At 39.5% G+C, this 19,542-nt stretch overlaps 1 protein-coding gene across 3 annotated transcripts in view; it reads right to left on the minus strand.

Moving 5' to 3' along the window:
- The window catches only part of ACSL4 (acyl-CoA synthetase long chain family member 4), a 72,918-nt gene that overhangs the window by 14,735 nt on the left and 38,641 nt on the right, over window positions 1-19,542 (minus strand). Inside the window, exons 3-12 of one of the 3 annotated variants that reach the window (XM_068962987.1) lie at window positions 16,830-17,069; window positions 16,414-16,591; window positions 15,916-16,025; window positions 15,660-15,798; window positions 12,808-12,958; window positions 12,544-12,667; window positions 11,729-11,800; window positions 3,711-3,850; window positions 2,273-2,445; window positions 503-577 (exon numbers count right to left, since the gene is read on the minus strand). In XM_068962987.1, the coding sequence (XP_068819088.1) occupies window positions 503-577; window positions 2,273-2,445; window positions 3,711-3,850; window positions 11,729-11,800; window positions 12,544-12,667; window positions 12,808-12,958; window positions 15,660-15,798; window positions 15,916-16,025; window positions 16,414-16,591; window positions 16,830-17,057 (1,390 nt within the window). In that variant the 5' untranslated portion in view covers window positions 17,058-17,069. Of the gene's footprint in view, window positions 1-502; window positions 578-2,272; window positions 2,446-3,710; window positions 3,851-11,728; window positions 11,801-12,543; window positions 12,668-12,807; window positions 12,959-15,655; window positions 15,799-15,915; window positions 16,026-16,413; window positions 16,592-16,829; window positions 17,181-19,542 lie in introns of those variants that run through there. The other 2 variants (XM_068962985.1, XM_068962988.1) reach the window with 2 other exon arrangements.

Here is a 19,542-nt window from a genome sequence, read left to right on the forward strand (position 1 = left end):
CCTCTAAGTGGTTCACCTTCTATAGTTATAAAAATTAAACTAGACAAAGCTAGACAGTGGATTCTCAACTATAAAAATGTTTGCTGGGATCAAGAGCTAAGAAGTTGGGGGAGTGTGTGTGTGATTAGTCACTGTCTCCCCTGAAAATCTGGGGTTTCATTTCTCAGCCCAAATCTACTCACTAGCAATCTTTAGATTCAAAGGATAGGATAATATATCCTTCTCTGAACCCAGGGAATGCCCCATTAAGAACGTTTTCCTCTTTACCATCCATCAAGTATTCCCAAGTTCAGAATCTTCATGCCTAGATTCTAGAGATTTTCTTTTTCTATTGGGAACCTAATGAAGTTACTGAAGAAAAAGAAAGCACAAAAAACAAGCAAGAGCAAAGACTCACTTGCTACCACTGACAACCTAACACTTTAAGAAAAATGGAAGTCTAGAGGCTCATGGTGATTTTCAGCATATCTAGAAACACTAGAGTTTGTCATAAAATGCTTACCTTCCTGCCAGTCTTTTAGCTTAATTTCACAGCAAATAAGAGGGGCCCCAACTCTGCCAGTGGTGTAGTCAGTAACTATAAGGGAAAGAGTAACAAGGATATTAATTAGTGCATGACATTTCACTGATATTGTCCTTTTGTAGTATGTGATTACTGCGTGCATTAATCAAGTATTTATGGACAACTTATTATGTACCTTAGCATTACATTAAACATTGTGAGAAAAACACATTAAAGGTAAGGAGACCCTGCCTTCACCAAGCTTACAAACAAACTACCTGGAGAGAAAAGCACATTAAATAATTTGGAGCACATTTAAATAGTAAACTGCATGGTTCTGAAGGTGAGCATACTAGCACCTTGGAGGCTAGAAAGATCAACATACAATGAAATGGCTGGGAAAGATTTAATTGAAGAGTTAGTTGCATGTGAGAAGAAGGCTGGGACCAGACAGCAAAAGGGGCATTCCAAGAGAAGGGAACAGAAAACACAAGACAGAGTAAGAAGATTGGCTTGTCTGCAGAAAAGAACCCAGGTGTATACACAGGTGGGAAATAATGATGAATAGGTACAATGGTGCCAGGTTAGAGATGCTTGAAATCTAGGTTCACCAGGTATGAAGCAGTGTTTGAGGTGGACATGCCTAACAGGATGAATCAGAAGTGGCATAATAGAGGCAGACACAGCAGTTGAAAGACTGTTACTTCAGGACATGGTGAAGTAACAAAAGGTGAGATGCCAAAGGTGGCAGCCAGGGGAGGGAGCAATCCAATGAAAAAATGGGGAGATCGAGTGAAATTTAAAGATATTAAAACTAAACAATCCAATGACTTCCAAGCTAATGCCCTGAATGGTTTTATCACTGACTCGACAGACATGAGTTTGGGCAAGCTCCGGGAGTTGGTGATGGACAGGGAAGCCTGGTGTGCTGCAGTCCATGGGGTCGCAAAGAATCGGACATGACTGAGCAACTGAACTGAACTGAATAACACTGTCATACACAATCTTGCAATGGACAGATGGTTTTGGACAATGGCATAGACTTTGGACAGGAGTTTAAAGTGAAAGCGAGATAACAAAAAAGAATTGCTCTACTCCATTGTTTCACAACCCAGGGATACTTGGCAACAACTAAAGATATAATTCATTGTCACATCATCTGGCGGCTATGTAGCAGCTAAACATCCTACAACATGCAGGAGCAGTCCCAACAATAAAGAATTATCTGGTTCAAAATCTCAACAGTGCTGAAGTTGAGAAACCCTGCTGTAGGCTGTTGAAAACATAGAAAAGAAAGCAAACAAGAAGTCAGGATAGGAACACAGGTTCAAGAAGGAGCATAAAAGTGGAAAAGCAGAAACTAACACAACATCATACAGCAACTCTACTCCAATAACAATTAATAAAAAAAGAAAGCTAGGAGGAAAAAAATACCGATACCTAATCCAAGAGCGCAGTGCTCTGAGGAAGTGATCACTTTAGAGACAGATTACGAGACCAGGGTAACAGAACTTTGAGGAATGACAATGTGTCATAAATATTTATGAGGCTTACAAATAAAGGGTACACGTGACTCAACCAAAAGTTTCTAAAACTAAAATATGTAGATTTGCACTAAATCCAATATTACTTAAGAGGTATAAAGTCACCATGGTTCCCAACAGCAATTATAATTATATAATTATTTGCCATGTTAAAAATGCTTACATTCAAACACAACATTGTAAAGCAACTATACTTCAATAAATTTTAATTAAAAAAAAAACTTACCTTCAGTAACTGTCCCAGCACCACACGTTTCTGTTAATCCATAACCCTGACCAACTGGGCAGCAGAAGCAGACATTCATGAATCGCTGTGTCTGCGGAGACAGGGGTGCTCCACCAGACAGCATCATACGGACATTCCCTCCCAGCAGAGCCTTCACTTTTTTAAACAGTATCCTTGATTAAAAGGGGCGAAAAATGATTTTTAAAAATCTTTTATTGGAAGATAATTGCTTTACAATATTGTGCTGGTTTCTGCCATACATCAACATCAATCAGCCACAGGTATATATATGTCCCCTCCCCTTTTGAGCCTCACTCCCATCTCCCATCCCATCCTACCCCTCTAGGTTGTCACAGAGCACTGGGTTGAGCTCTCCATGTCACACAGCAAATTCCCACTGGCTATCTATATTTTAATGTATGCAGAGATTATTCTTGGTGATGCAACAAGCAGCATAATTCAAAGCCTCTGGAAAAGATGTCTCAACTTTGGTTGAACATCTAAATTTCGGGACCATTATGATAATGAGAGGTGATCAAAGCAACAACTAGTAACACCTTAAAAAATGCTAGAAAAACTCTGAAAAATGCAAAAAGAAAACTGTACAGTGTTGGGAAACTGCTTTGACACATAGTAAATGAAAGAAACGAAGATGGCAATGGCACCCCACTCCAGGACTCTTGCCTGGAAAATCCTATGGACGGAGGAGCCTGGTGGGCTGCAGTCCGTGGGGTCGCTAAGAGTCGGATACGACTGAGCGACTTCACTTTCACTTGTCACTTTCATGCATTGGAGAAGGAAATGGCAACCCACTCCAGTGTTCTTGCCTGGAGAATCCCAGGGAGGGGGGAGCCTGGTGGGTTGCCGTCTATGGGGTCACACAGAGTTGGACACGACTGAAGTGACTTAGCATAGCAAATGAAAGAAAAGGATGATGTCAAAGGAAAAAACGTGAAGTTATCTTTGGAACATTTTGTCATCTATTTCCCTTCCAATGAAAAATGCTTCCTCATCTTGACTCCGCAGCACTACATTTACAGTAACCATTATATTCATATACTTAATATGCTATTTTATGAATACAGTAAATCAGAAACCTTCACACAAAATATTGAAAATCACTTTAGTTAGATCACTTTTTTCTCAACTATCTTGAGAAAAAGTCTACTCTAGTTTTTCTTCATGAGACCAAATTTTATAATTAAATCTTAAATATGTACACCAATTATTAAAATTTGTTAAACTGCCAAGATTAGAGTTCAAGGTCCTCTGCTTGCTATATAAGCAACAAAGCTTAGAAGTAAGAGAGAAATTCAATGTTATGATCATGGTGGCAATGCTCAAACTAAATTAACTTGTCATACTTATTCATCTTCCAGATATTAAAACACAAAAAGATTTAAAGGCTCAAACTACAGAGTCTGTGAAATATACTTACAGATTGCAAAGTGGTGCATCATATCCCTTTTTAATCTGTTCCAATTTGTAATCATACCCTATCTTGAACAGAGTTTTCTGAATATAATTCATCTCTTGGACTTTGCTCATAACATTCTTATAAATTCTATCCATGATTTCCTGAAAGGTAAGCAACATATTAAATAATATGAAAAGAACTACACGAACACTGAGATAGCCTTTAGTTGAAAATACTCTATTTACAAAATCTTAAGTCTTTAGCATAATGGAAATATTTACTTTATTAAAGAATTAATTTCACTAACTTGTTTACCATTTCAAAAACACTAAGAGCAAGTATAGGGGTTTCTTCACTTCTATACACTAACTTTGTCTAAAATTTCTTACAAGAATTCCCTGGAGGTCCAAGGGTTAGGACTCAGTGCTTTCACTGCCATGGCCCTGAGTTCAATCCCTGGTTGGGAAACTAAGATCCTGGAAGCCATGTGGTGTGGCCAATTAATAAATCTATTGACTCAATTGATGTTTTTGAACTGTGGTGTTGGAAAAGACTCTTGAGAGTCCCCTGGACTGTAAGGAGATCAAACGAGTCCATCCTAAAGGAAATCAGTCCTGAATATTCATTGGAGGGACTGATGCTGAAACTGAAGCTCCAATACTTTGGCCACCTGATGTGAAGAACTGACTCACTGGAAAAAACCCTGATGCTGGGAAAGACTGAAAGCAGGAGGAGATGGGGACAACAGAGGATGAGATGGTTGGATGGCATCACCAACTCAACGGACATGAGTTTGAGCAAGCTCCAGGAGTTGGTGATGGACAGGGAGGCCTGGTGTGCTGCAGTCCATGGGGTCACAGTCAGACATGACTGAGTGACTGAACTGACTTGAACTGAAAGTATAAATAATTCGTCCACATGTCACATAAAAATAACTTTAAAATATTTCTTTTCTTTAAAATATATTGACGTGTTCTCAAATAGCACTAAAACATCCAACAATCCTAATGTTGTTACTGCCACCTTGTAACTCTTACAGCCTGGCAGAGAGTTTTACAGTTTCTTAAAATTATTTCCCTATACATGAGGCATTCCTATTCCATCTTAATAGAAGCTAAGTTAGCAACAACAACAACAACAAAAAAGGATTCTTGCTCACAGCTCTGTGGAGAATTAGAAGTAGTTCAAGGTTTGGGGTATACTAACTCCCAAGCTAATAAGTAGAAAACAGAAAACAAACAAAACAAACCAACCAACCAGTAAAAGCCCCAACTATCACTATATCACTAGGTGATGTTGTTTTGGCATTCCTTAGACCAAATCAACAAGAATTATTACATAAAGCATACATATTTATACATAATTTAAATATTCAAAATAGCAAGTAATGTAAATTCAGCTGTGCTACAATGAATAACTCTATGGATGACTCTTTCAATACTAGAACAGAGTCATTCTCAAATGAGAGCAGAATCAGCCCTTACACTATATTCAGTGAAATGAGTCAGACAGAAAAAGCCAACTACTGCATGATCTCGTTTCTATGTGAAACGTAAGAAAGCTGAACTCATAGCAACAGAGAATAAATTGGTGGTTGCCTCTGTCTAGGGGGTGAGGGAAATGGGAAAATGTTGGTCAAAGGGTATAAACTTCCAGATGAATAAGTCTGGAGATCTAATGTACACCATGGTGACTATGATCAATAAGACTGTATTGTATACTTGAAAGTTGGTAAAATAAAAACTTAAATGTTCTCTTCATAAACACACAAATAGTAACTATGTAAGGTGATAAATGTTTTAATTAACATTGTGGTAATCATTTTGCAATACATATGTACATCCAATCATCACATTGTAGACCTTAAACTGACACAATGCTGCTAAGTCTCTTCAGTCGTGTCCGACTCCTAGCGACCCCATGGACTGCAGTCTACCAGGCTCTTCCATTCATGGGAGTTTCCAGGCAAGAGTTCAGGAGTAGGGTGCCACTGCCTTCTCGAAAACTGACACAATGCTATATGTCAATTATATCTCAGTAAAGCTGGAGAGGGATGGTAGCATGGCAACTCAAGTATGGTACAATGTTGTTTCTCTCCATTTCCTCAAAAAGAATCACTCCTGGATAAACTAGAATCTTTCTTTATATCCGTGACTGAGAAATCCCAAAGACTCTCTAAAAGGGTTTTAACAACCTATAACTATTAATTTTAAGAAAGTGTATGGTATGCAAATGACAAGCCATGTAGTACAAGTACACCTAAAACTAATATAATATTATACCTTAGCTATATTTCAATCTAAACTCCCATCAAGGGATATAAATTGTATCATGTGTATCCTACCAATAAATCATGTATCAGTTCAGTTCAGTCGTTCAGTCATGTCCGACTTTTTGCAACCCCATGAATCGCAGCACGCCAGGCCTCGCTGTTCATCACCATCTCCCGGAGTTCACTCAGACTCACGTCCATCAAGTCAGTGATGCCATCCAGCCATCTCATCCTCGGTTATCCCCTTTTCTTCCTGCCCCCAATCCCTCCCAGCATCAGAGTCTTTTCCAATCAGTCAACTCTTCGCATGAGGTGGCCAAAGTATTGGAGTTTCAGCTTTAGCGTCAGTCCTTCCAATGAACACCCAGGACTGATCTACTTTAGAATGGACTGGTTGGATCTCCTTTCAGTCCAAGGGACTCTCAAGAGTCTTCTCCAACACCACAGTTCAAAAGCATCAATTCTTCAGTGCTCAGCTTTCTTCACAGTCCAACTCTCACATCCATACATGACCACAGGAAAAACCGTAGCCTTGACTAGACAGACCTTTCTTGGCAAAGTAATGCCTCTGCTTTTTAATATGCTATCTAGGTTGGTCATAACTTTCCTTCCAAGGAGTAAGTGTCTTTTAATTTCATGGCTGCAATCACCATCTGCAGTGATTTTGGAGCCAAAAAAAAAAAAGTCTGACACTGTTTCCACTGTTTCCCCATCTATTTCCCATGAAGTGATGGAACCAGATGCCATGATCTTCGTTTTCTGAATGTTGAGCTTTAAGCCAACTTTTTCACTCTCCTCTTTCACTTTCATCAAGAGGCTTTTTAGTTCCTCTTCACTTTCTGCCATAAGGGTGGTTTCATCTGCATATCCGAGGTTATTGATATTTCTCCCAGCAATGTTGGTTCCAGCTTGTGCTTCTTCCAGCCCAGCGTTTCTCATGATGTACTCTGCATATAAGTTAAATAAGCAGGGTGACAATATACAGCCTTGATGTACTCCTTTTCCTATTTGGAACCAGTCTGTTGTTCCATGTCCAGTTCTAACTGTTGCTTCCTGACCTGCATATAGGTTTCTCAAGAGGCAGGTCAGGTGGTCTGGTATTCCCATGTCTTTCAGAATTTTCCACAGTTTATTGTGATCCACACAGTCAAAGGCTTTGGCATAGTCAATAAAGCAGAAATAGATGTTTTTCTGGAACTCTCTTGCTTTTTCGATGATCCAGCAGATGTCGGCAATTTGATCTCTGTTCCTCTGCCTTTTCTAAAACCAGCTTGAACATCTGGAAGTTCAGTTCATGTATTGTTGTAGCCTGGCTTGGAGAATTTTGAGCATTACTTTACTAGCATGTGAAATGAGTGCAATTGTGCCATAGTCTGAGCATTCTTTAGCATTGCCTTTCTTTGGGATTGGAATAAGTACTGACCTTTTCCAGTCCTGTGGCCACTGCTGAGTTTTCCAAATGTGCTGGCATACTGAGGGCAGCACTTTCACAGCATCATCTTTCAGGATTTGAAACAGCTCAACTGGAATTCCATCACCTCCACTAGCTTTGTTCATAGTGATGCTTTCTAAGGCCCACTTGACTTCGCATTCCAGGATGTCTGGCTCTAGGTGAGTGATCACACTATCGTGATTATCTGGGTCATGAAGATCTTTTTTGTACAGTTCTTCTGTGTATTCTTGCCATCTCTTCTTAATATCTTCTGTTTCTGTTAGGTCCATACCATTTCTGTCCTTTATCGAGCCCATCTTTGCAGGAGATGTTCCCTTGAATATTCTTGAAGAGATCTCTAGTCTTTCCTAGTCTATTTTCCTCTATCTCTTTGCATTGATCGCTGAGGAAGGCTTTCTTATCTCTCCTTGCTATTCTTTGGAACTCTGCATTCAGATGCTTATATCTTTCCTTTTCTCCTTGGCTTTTTGCTTCTCTTCTTTTCACAGCTATTTGTATGGCCTCCTCAGATAGCCATTTTGCTTTTTTGCATTTCTTTTCCATGGGGATGGTCTTGATCCCTGTCTCCTGTACAATGTCACGAACCTCATTCCATAGTTCATCAGGCACTCTATCTATCAGATCTAGGCCCTTAAATCTATTTCTCATTTCCACTGTATAATCATAAGGGATTTGATTTAGGTCATACCTGAATGGTCTAGCAGTTTTCCCTACTTTCTTCAATTTGAGTCTGAATTTGGCAATAAGGAGTTCATAATCTGAGCGGCAGCCGAGAGGAGCTACCCCATGTCCGAGGTCAGGGGCAGCAGCTGGGAGGAGCTACCCTACGCCCAAGGTCAGGGCAGTGGCCAAGAGGAGCTACCTCATGCCTGAGGTCAGGGCGGCAGTGGAGAGGAACTACCCCATGCCCAGCGGAGCTACCCCATGTCGGAGGTCAGGGGCGGTGGCCAGGAGGAGCTACCCCACGTCCAAGGAGCAGCGGCTGAGCAGGCACAGGAGGGCTTAGAGGAGCTACTCGACATTCAAGGTCAGGAGGGGCGGCCATGAGGAGATACCCCTAGTTCAAGGTAAGGAGCAGCAGCTGCACTTTGCTGGAGCAGCCGTGAAGAGATACCCCACGTCCAAGGTAAGAGAAACCCAAGTAAGATGGTAGATGCTGCGAGAGGGCATCAGAGGGCAAACACACGAGTTCCAGAAAAAACATCTATTTCTGCTTTATTGACTATGCCAAAGCCTTTGACTGTGTGGATCACAATAAACTGTGGAAAATTCTGAGAGAGATGGGAATACCAGACCACCTGACCTGCCTCTTGAGAAGGGGACAACAGAGGATGAGATGGTTGGATGGCATCACTGACTCAATGGACCTGAGTCTGAGTGAACTCCAGGAGTTGATGATGGACAGGGAGGCCTGGCGTGCTGCAATTCATGGGTTCGCAAAGAGTCGGACACGACTAAGCGACTGAACTGAACTGGACTGTGGGCAGGAATCCCTTAGAAGAAATGGAGGAGCCATCATGGTCAACAAAAGAGTCCGAAATGCAGTACTTGGATGCAATCTCAAAAATGACAGAATGATCTTTGTTCGTTTCCAAGGCAAACCATTGAATATCACAGTAATCCAAGCCTATGCCCCAATCTGAAGCCTATGCCCCAATGCTGAAGAAGCTCAAGTTGAATGGTTCTATGAAGACCTACAAGACCTTTTAGAACTAACACCCCAAAAAGATGTCCTTTTCATTATAGGGGACTGGAATGCAAAAGTAGGAAGTCAAGAAACACCTGGGGTAACAGGCAAATTTGGCCTTGGAATATGGAATGAAGCAGGGCAAAGGCTAATAGAGTTTGCCAAGAGAACGCACTGGTCACTGCAAACACCCTCTTTCAATAACACAAGAGAAGACTCTACACATGGCCATCACCAGATGGCCAACAGCGAAATCATGTATAAGTCATTTAAAAAAAAAATATGTTGGGTGGAAAAGAGCATACAGGAGCGAGACAGATGTGTGAGAACTACTTTCACCACTCTTTCCAACACTAGATACCAATCACAGATACAGAAAGGCCTTAATGAGTAAAGAACTCAACAGAGTTGCAACACACTGGTAGGGTTTATTGTTAGCACAATCAGTCCTTTAACTCAACCTAATAATATTACATGACATTCCATAGTCATTACTTATAAGTAGTGATTTACTGTGAATTCTCATCATGTATGTGAATATTACAATACTAAATGTATCTTTTATTCTGACTCAGGAAAGAAACTGAGAAAATAGAGTCTATCAGAAACAATTCTCAATAAAAAGGTTTTTTAAAGGCTTATTTAAAGAGGAGTGGAAGGAGGTAAGGGAACCAATAAGGTATGGTGAAACAGCAGTGAACTAGTCACATAGGAGATGGTTTACTATCTCTAGATCTGAAGAAGTGAGAGGATAGCAGTATTACTGGAATCTGGTGGAGGACCATTGCCATGGGAAAGACCTGGTTAGAGCTAATAGGAAAGAGACTGTCCAATAAGCACTGGCAACAACTACCAAAAATGGCAGCTTAGCAGGGAAGAGTCAAAGTCAGTAAACAGGCAGACCTCTTTCTCCGTCCTCTGATCTCTCATGAGCACCAACAAGTGGCTAAGCCCCAGCAACAATCAGAACACATGCAAATCCTCCTGGAGTTAGCCTCCCAAGACACAAAATAAAGAATAAAAAACAGGTAATTAAAAGATACACAGCATATCAGCTAACTCTTGTTTATCTTTCAGGCCTAAATTCAGACATTATTTCCTAGACTCCTCAGTCCTTCCCTCTCCCTAATTATGTCCTCTGATACTGTTTCCTAAGAACCCAATCTTGGGTAATAAACCCAACATGCTGTTTCCCAAAGACAATCCTAAATAGACAGCCACAGTGGTTAAGAAGTCTCTGCCATCACAGTTCAATTTTTAATTACCACCTATGGGCTCTGTGACCTTTGGCAAGTATTTTTTTTTTCTTTATAAAAGGACCCACCTAGCAGAGTCGGACACGACTGAAGTGACTTAGCAGCAGCAGCAACAACAGAGTCTTCAGGAGGATTAAGCGAGATGATCCATCTAAACCACTTAGCACAGTGTCTGGAACATAGTTAAGTACTGTGAAGCCTATTATCAGCATTTTATTATGCTTTTAATCAGAAGACTCTCCTTTCAGTTTGTAAACTTGCTGAATTCTACAGCACCTCTAAATAAAAAAACAAATGCTACTCTGATCTAATACTTTGGTTATTTTGGTAATTTGAAGGGAAAAAAAATTATCTTCCATCTGTAATTCTTAGAAAAACTTGGACTGGACATATTATCTAATCGCAGGCTTTCCATATGCAAAAATAATTCTTAGAAAGATAATAGGATAAGATGTAAAGTCTGATCATAATACAAGCAGTAGTGATACTCCCACTGGAGTTTCTAAAGCCTGAAGTGCTAGAATATATTTGACTATACAAGTTAGAAACATTGTTAAATATTTAATAATTTATTATTACAAGGCTATAAAATGTAACATCTTATTTTTATTAAAGGCAGTATTTCACAGAAAGATTTTGAATATCTAGAATTCAATCTGATGTGATGAGCTGACTCATTGGAAAAGACCCTGATGCTGAGAAAGACTGAAGGCAGGAAGAGAAGGGGACGACAGAGGACAAGATGGTTGGATGGCATCACCTACTCTATGGACAGGAGTTTGAGCAAGCTCTGGGAGTTGGTGATGGGACAGGGAAGGCTGGCGTGCTGCAGTCCATGGGGTCACAAAGTCTCAGACGCGACTGAGTAACTGAACTGAACTGAGAATTCAACTTTTTTTCTCTGGGAGTTCTCTCATGTGACAGTTTCCTTAATCTTTAGCCACCATAAGGGTCAGCAGGCTTGGATTCTAGATTCAGCTCTGCCATGGACCAGCTCTGTAACCTTGGATACACTGCCCCAATTCTCTAGGATGGCCTCGGTTGCCTCATTTTTAAATGAAGTGACTAAACTAAATGATCTTTGGAGTGTCGTCTATCTTTAAAATATTATGACCAATTCTCAGACTAGGTAATTTGAGCTAGGTCAGTTTCATCACTTAATTTTCAAGAATCAGCAAACCCTTACAGGCATCCACTTTAGAAGTTTGCCATTTCATCTTTTCCCGATGCTTATCTAAGATTTTAAGGGACACATTTTACTGTAATTTCCACAAAGTAAAATTGTTTTAAAATGTTGACAAATATTTAAGAGGGTTACTTTTTTTAAAGTCCAAGTGCAGGCCATGGATGACACTGACATGCTATACTCACCGGGACAGCAGCCATGAGTGTAGGCTTCAGTACAGTACAGTCTCCTTTGCTTCCCTTTTTAATTTTGCTGGACTAGAGTAAACAAAAAGTAAATAGGATCAAGGAAAGAAACCTTAGCAGAAAAAAGGTTATAATTTAAGTATTAGGAAGAGCAAAGACAAACATTTACACATGGAATTTGCTCTCTACTGCTCTATGAGTTATCTGTTCCAACTATCATAACCTACAAGTCTGAGGTATGAGGACATTAGTGTTTTGTCCTGTAGATGATTTCTTCTAGCACATTTCAGTCTTTCTTACAGGAGAAACTCTGATCCAGGATAAAAGAAAATGGGGTATTTTGGTAAACTGAGCATTTTTACTAATAACATCACACATAGCACAGACCATCACTTTCAAACAAAAACAAAAAAAGGTGAAAAACCTAAACTAAGGTAGATCAAACACTAAAACAAAACTGAAAAAAAATTTAACTTTCTTTGATCAGCCAAAACGCAAAGCCACATCTCAAAGTCATCTCTATGAACATCAACTAGCATCATATAGAAATAATATTTTGGTAACATTTTGGTTGATAAAATACTGAAGACAATGAAAGTAATTATCAGTCTCAAAATAATTTTAAAATATATAGATAAAGCAATGCTAACAAATGCTCAAGGTTATTTTCTGAAGCAACATACTGCTCATGGGAGCTATTTCTGAAGCCAAGGAAAAAGTCTTAGCTAAACTAAAATATTTCATGTTTTAGTAAACTGTTCTCAGCTGAACACTAACTTAATATGATCATGTCAATAGACTGAAAAGCTTGTCACCTGGTCAGAGAGTGTAAGTGGAGAAGAATATCCAATCCTACAGCCATAGGTAAAGCAAGAGATCTCTGCTGTCAACTCAAGCACATGAGCCAAAGGCAGGTAGCCAATATACGTATCCTTTGGTCTAAAACAAAGTAAGAGAAAGATTTTAGCCATTCTGAAAAAGACACTGTAAATTAGAAACATCAATTATTGTTTTACTATAGCCTGAGTTTAGAGAATATCAAACATGAGTTCTAAGAACACTTAATAATTTTCTCTTACCCCAGCCCAGGAATTCTCTCACACTGGCCAGTCATTCCAGCTATCAAATTGCTATGATGCATCATCACTCCCTTAGGGCGGCCAGTAGACCCACTGGTATACATGACAATAGCCAAGTCTGAAGGAGTTGGTCTATTTGGAGAAACGCTCACTAAATGAATGAAAAAGCACATTTCCTTTAGTTTAAAAGTTAAACTGTTAAACAAAGATAAGATTTTTAGATTCTGGTGTAATGATAAACTATTTAAAACAAATATTCCCTATTGATCATCAACAAGAAAATGGTTATCCAATTCTGGTTACCTGCAATGAGAACTTCAAACTTAATTTGGTCCATTTTCTGAATGTTTAGCCTAATCCCTCTCCACAGTGCTGTTTACAGGGTTTTGTTGTGGAAAGATATCTAAGATCTGAAGAATTAGGACGATAGAGTACTATGTGTGAGGTCCTCAAGACTCAGTTTTCTCATGTCTAAAATGAAATGGTTGGACTAAATTTTGGTTCTTAACCAGTGGTGGGCATAAGAATCACCTGCGGAACTTAAGTAAAATAAATACTATCTCTGGACCCCAGCTCTGAAAATTCTGGTTTTGTATGTCTGGAATGGACCACAGGCTCCATAGATGACACTCATACACACTCCTAATTGAAAACCAACTGGACTTGATTTTTTTGAAGTTTTTAGAAAAATAATTTTATTTTAAAAAATAATTGAACCATGGATGTTGCATAAGATAACAATAAGATAACCATTATACATTTAACATATTTTTAGTTAGATTCCAAGTAGCAAATAAAATCCAAAGGACATCAAACCAAAATGATGTCTGTGTTTTGATGGTTGCTTATTGAAATCTCTATAGGAAATCATTTCTTGAAACTACTGAAAGTGCAGTGACATAAAAACTGTAACAGGAAATTGTTTCTCTCTCTGCTACACACACACACACACTCACTCACTCATGGCTGTAGTTAGAATATTTGGTATGTGTCTGGATTGGGGATTCTTTTGGGTCTTCCAGAATTAATGCTTCTTTCCCTATCAGGGTCTGATCATACTTCAATTCTTTTTAATCAAAATCAGACAGGAATTTTAGGAAACCAAGAAAAAGAGACAATTTAGAGGGGCTTAGATGCCCTTCATTTCCCACCAAAGGTAATATCTAAACAGTTTCTAAACTTTGTTTCTTCTTGCCGTCTGCCTGTAGGTAGGAACGTTTAATCATCTTGTGTCCTGAGCCCCAGTGCTGTCTCTGCTTGTTGAATGATTGGGGGAAAGAAATAGAGAGGTCTTCCCAACAGATTACAGTCAGCTGTCTTGAGCAGGGATCGGCCAACTTTCATTGCGAAGGACCATAGAGTAAATATTTTAAACTTGGAGGGTCGTATGGTCTCTCTGCCAAAGCTACCCAGGTTTGTTACTGGAGAGTGAAGGAAACCATAGGCAGTTGTTAAACAAATGGATGTGACTGTGTTCCAATCCAACTTCATTTAAAAGTTGAAGCTTGCTAACCTGTCTGCTAGAGTCATGCTTCTCAAACTATCTGCTATGAGGACTTTTTTCCACCTAATAATTTATGGATGCATGCATTTGTAAAATACAATAAAAGAAGGTAGAGATGAGGAGACTAGGTGGGATATGTGGCATATCATGTTATGGCTCACACAAAATTATGAGGACCCCTACCTCCCATAGTTTTATGCCAACAAATCCCAACCAATCAGGACTTCTCAGTCAACTTTATCCCAGTCTTGCAGTGTCAACCTGGTGTTGAGACACAACTCTCCATGGGTCTGTTGAGTTTCTGCACATCTTGTGAGACTTTATTCTGGACTATCTTTTGAAGGATGATTCCACAGTGAACAGCCTTGGAAGATACAAAAAGTGTCTCCCTCTGGAGCAAGGAACAGGCATGCTCACTGTCCAGTGCAATAAAGAAAATACTTTTCCTCAGAGCAAAGGGCAGGCATGCTGACTGCCTGTTATAAAAGATTCGGCTTCGTCATCTAGCAGAGTATTGTGATCTTCTCATTAAACATGTGAAAGAAAATAATTTAAATGAAGTATTTCAACTGTTCAACCCTCTCTGACCTGATGACCAACTGACATTTTGATATGACACACTTAACTTATTTCAAAAGGAATACTAACTACTATATCAGTGGTAGAATAAATCCAAGTATGGTTTTATTTATGGTTTGTATCCTCAGAGATATGATTAAAATCAGTAGCATTAACACTAAAAAAATAAAGGAAAATTTTACTGAATGGAAGGCCTGAGATCTGTCCCTTACATGAGGTTCAGATTAGAAGGTTACAGTAGGTTTTTAACAAACAAAAAAAAAAAAAAAAGGAAAGAAAGTTAGGCAGCAGCTGCCATAAATCTGAATCATTGAATGCAAGCATGCTTAGTTGTGTCCAACTCTCTTCAACCCCATGGACTGCAGTTTGCCAGGCTCCTCTGTCCATGGAATTCTCCAGGCCAGAATACTAGAATGGGTAGCCACTCCCTTCTCCAGGGACCTTCCGAACCCAAGGATGGAACCCAGGTCTCCTGCATTGCAGACGGATTCTTTACCATCTGAGCCACCAGGGGAGCCCTGAACCATTGAATACTTTTCAGTACTTTAGTAAATTTTCAAACAGTGGTTACCTTTTTGAGGAGAGAGAGAAAATCTTAATATTATATGGTCTTGATAGTTTTTAAACATTTTTAAAGTTATTTTTTATTGAGTTATACAAACCTTTTTTTTTAAATCAGAGGACTTACCAGTTTTCACTTGTATTATTTCTTTAATCTACTGGAATAATAAGCCTTGAATCGATTAATAAATTTGTTTGCTTTACTTACAGTTTTCTGGCTTGGATCCCAACTCTTCTACTGATTGCATGCTGTGAATCTCAAATCCTTCAGGGTATTCTGCTTTATTGATAGCCTTATTGTCCACATAAATGATATGTTTAACACAGTTGATATCTATCAATGCAGTCTGTTGAACAGAAAGAAAATCCAGCTATTAAATATGGGCCCGCAATCAACTTCATTACTTAATATTTTCCTATGCTGTCAAATGCTACCATAAATTAAAAGAAAATGTCATATTTACCTTAAGTTTACTCTCCAGAAGTTCAACACTAGTAATCAGATAGGTAGCCTCAGATTCATTTAACCCATGAACTACAGCTTCTCTGCCAAGGGTGGCATATAAAGTCACAACTACATAATAAAAAATAAACACAAACATTAAATGATAAACATTTCTTAGATATATTATTTCACCCAACTTTTAATGGTAGACTCACAGACATGAATATATTTTATAATCTAATTTGATTTCATAGTCTCTGCTCTTACCCTTCCACCCTGCCTCAAACTTCCTGGCAGTTACAAATGTGTCTTACAAATTCTCAGGATTCTAACTCTCTAAACCTAAAGAAACTGGAAAATACTGAAAGTGCCACAAACTGGGCACAAATTCATCAGTTAAGATTCTCAAGGTCAACAGCTTCTAGCTTAAAACTTGCTTGGAAGACAAGAGGATCTGAGGACAGTTTCATGTGTAAGCACAGCCCACTCTCTCCCTCCAAAACCACCAGGCACTTACGAGGAAAGTTGTACTTAAAGCAGGTCTGTGCCGCAATCATCCATTCAGCCCTGGTCTCACAGAAAATAGCAATGGTGCTCTTTGGCTTCAGTCCCAGCGCAGTGAGTCCACTACCGAAGTTATTCACTCTGCGGTTCACTTCGAGATAGTTCAACCATTTATAATTCCCAAGAATTAACTGTCAGAGTGAGAGATGGTGTAATATTAGCACATGTACTCAAACAAGTAATTAAAATACTGTTCAATGGGGAGAACTCAAAATTGCCTTTAAGTGAATATACAGACACTAGGAACACCTTTGGAGAATTAGTTACAGGCACTGTAATGAAATGTTGGCGTGTTTTAAATGCACTTGATTTATAGTCAAGTGTACCTTCCCCTTAAAAAAAAAAACAGAAAGCCCCAAAATGCTTTACCTTCTTAAAAACCTTTCCATTTGGCTGCATTTCATTTTCTTCACTTAGGACTTCTCTGGTTCCCAGGCTCTCCTTCTTCCCAAACTTGGAGACAGCATGATCAAATAATTTATCCAGGGTGTCTGCTCCGGGGATGTCTATGACAGCTAGCGAGTCGAAGTGCGTGACAGAACGATATGGACTTCCAGGTTTGTCTGAGGTGGGCTTAGCTTTTATTCTCTTTGCCATAGCGTTTTTCTTCTTAGCATTGGTAAGAAAATACCATGGAATAAATATAAGGGCACTGTATATTGTTATTAACAGGTGGATAGGCAGCAAAATAATGGTGAGCACACTTTGCTTAAGTTTCATGGTGGCAAGGCTTCTAAAATGGTGTTTATTTCTTGTTATTCTTTGGCTTCAGAAAGCCTGATTTTGCTGAAGAAGGCAATAATGGGAGCAGCAGTAAGAGTAGCAGAATAGTCAAGGCAGTTCAATTTTAATGATACAGAAAGAGTTAGTAATCTTTGGAAGCCGACAACAAAGTACACCTGCAGGTGAAGACAATGAACCAGGCAGAGAGCAGGGAAAACAAAACAAAAACAAGAGAGTATTAACAAGTTGATAGCACCATTGATTTAAATACCCAGGTTTTTATTAGTTTCTATCATTGATCTGATACAAGAAAGCGGAAATAACTGGTCTGAAAGACTGGTATTTTCCAGTTTTAATCATTATGGCCATAAATTTTAGATGTAGTTTTTGTAGGTTATCTGGTATACTGCGCATGACTCTACAAGTCAGTTGTATAACACTATAGCAACTAAAGCACATGCATGTGATATTTAAGTTTGGCTAAATTTTAGGAGAGTAGAGAATGCCAATACTGAGGTTTCTCTTCAATATGCGTATGTAAACTGAACAGCTTTAAATAGTATTTGACTTTTTCAAAAGAGGGGAAATAAATCCACCAATTTTGGTTTATTTCTCAATGATCAACCCAGAGTTCTTTATTAAGATAATTTTTTAGTAATGCTATTCATTATTGCCTATCCCCCAAATTGGACTAATATAATCATAAAATCATTTCCTACATGTCTGTTTTGTGCTCAAATTGCACCAGTTGCCTGGGAGTGGCAGTATTAAGTCCAAGGCAGTGTAAGTCTCCTGGCTCCTGCTCATTATGAGTTAACAGTTATCAGCACACAAGATAGATCCAGTGTTTTTCAAACTTTGTTTGCAGGAGAAAGGGGCAGCTAACCCATTTCATCAAATAAACACGAGTGAAAACTTCCCATCTGTAAACACTAAAGTGGAGTAAACACTAAAGTGGAATTGCTCTGGCTGAAGCAGGGATTGGGAGTGCCCTGAGTCCCACCTTGGACTTCCTGGAACCCCATTCCCAAAGTGACCACTCGACCTTCTTTCCAATGAAGAGTCTGTAGAAATGCCTAAGTCCTGTGGTGCGCAGTGCAAGCAATTAATGTGATAGCAGTTCAGAGCAAGTGCAAAATGGTCCACAGTTACAAAGGGAAGCTTTGTGGAGATTAGACTTAAGCTGGACCTTATGTTGGGGATCTGGAAACAAAGGAAAAGGACAGAGGTCATTCTGGGCTGGGGAACCACATGAAGAGAGGAATGAAAAGACTCTAGGAGAGGAATGAGTGCGAATAGTAAGGACACTCGCCTGACTGGGGCACAGAGCACTCGCCACAGCAGTACAGGCCACAGCAGTACACGATCTGACAAATCAGGCGAAGTAGTTTTCATTTGATTTGGCAGGAAACTGGAGGCCACTGCAGGTCAGAAAACCAGTGCCAATTGGAAAGGAACTGCAGAAACAGCCTCGTGGAGAATAATCTTTCTCCAGGAGCTTGCCTTCAGTTGAGAAAGCTATTTTGGTGAGTAGCAGCATATTTCAACTAGAAAAAAGTAAAGTAAGTATTAGCTCACTTTGAGGAGCCAAAGTAAAGTGCATCCTTCTGCAACTCCTACGAAAATCGACCACTGACCCCAAGCCAGTTGTGCCTTTTTATGCCAATTACTATAAAATGGTAACATAATCCTTAAACCTGCTCTGCTTTTGTTCATGTTGTTCAACTGAGCATGGTGAAATGAGCAAGAAACTACAGATGAAACGACCCGCGATTCAGGCCCCATCTCTGTCACTGACTAGCTATGTAACCTTGGGCAAAGCCTCTGAGCATAAGATTTGGCTAGATCAGCAGGCCTTAATTTCCTAGGGGTGATGGACCACTTTCAGAATTCAATGAGAACTATAAACCCAGTTCTCCTCAGAGAGATATGCAAAATGGTATACTCAAATTCAGGGAATTCCTGAATTCCCTGGAATCCATCCATGAACACCAAAGGTTGACACCACCCTTACAATTTCCTGGGGCCCTTGCAACTTTAACTTCATGCTTTACTATACCTAGAAAAGGGCTTCCCTGGTGGCTCAGTGGAAAGAATCTGCCTGCCAATGCAGCAGATGTGGGTTTGATCCCTGGGTTGGGAAGATCCCCTGGAGAAGGGAACAACTACCTGCTCCAGTATTCTTGCCTGGGAAATCCCATGGACAGAGGAGCCTAGAGAGCTACAGTCCATGGGGTCACAAAGAGCCAGACACAACTGAGTTACTAAACAACAATATACCTAGAAATTGCTTTCTCCATCTCTCTGACAAGTCTCGTCATCCTTTTTTTTTTTTCAAGATAGAACACACCAAGGGTCT

Source organism: Capricornis sumatraensis, chromosome X, assembly GCF_032405125.1.
Source record: "Capricornis sumatraensis isolate serow.1 chromosome X, serow.2, whole genome shotgun sequence".
NCBI lineage: Eukaryota > Metazoa > Chordata > Mammalia > Artiodactyla > Bovidae > Capricornis > Capricornis sumatraensis.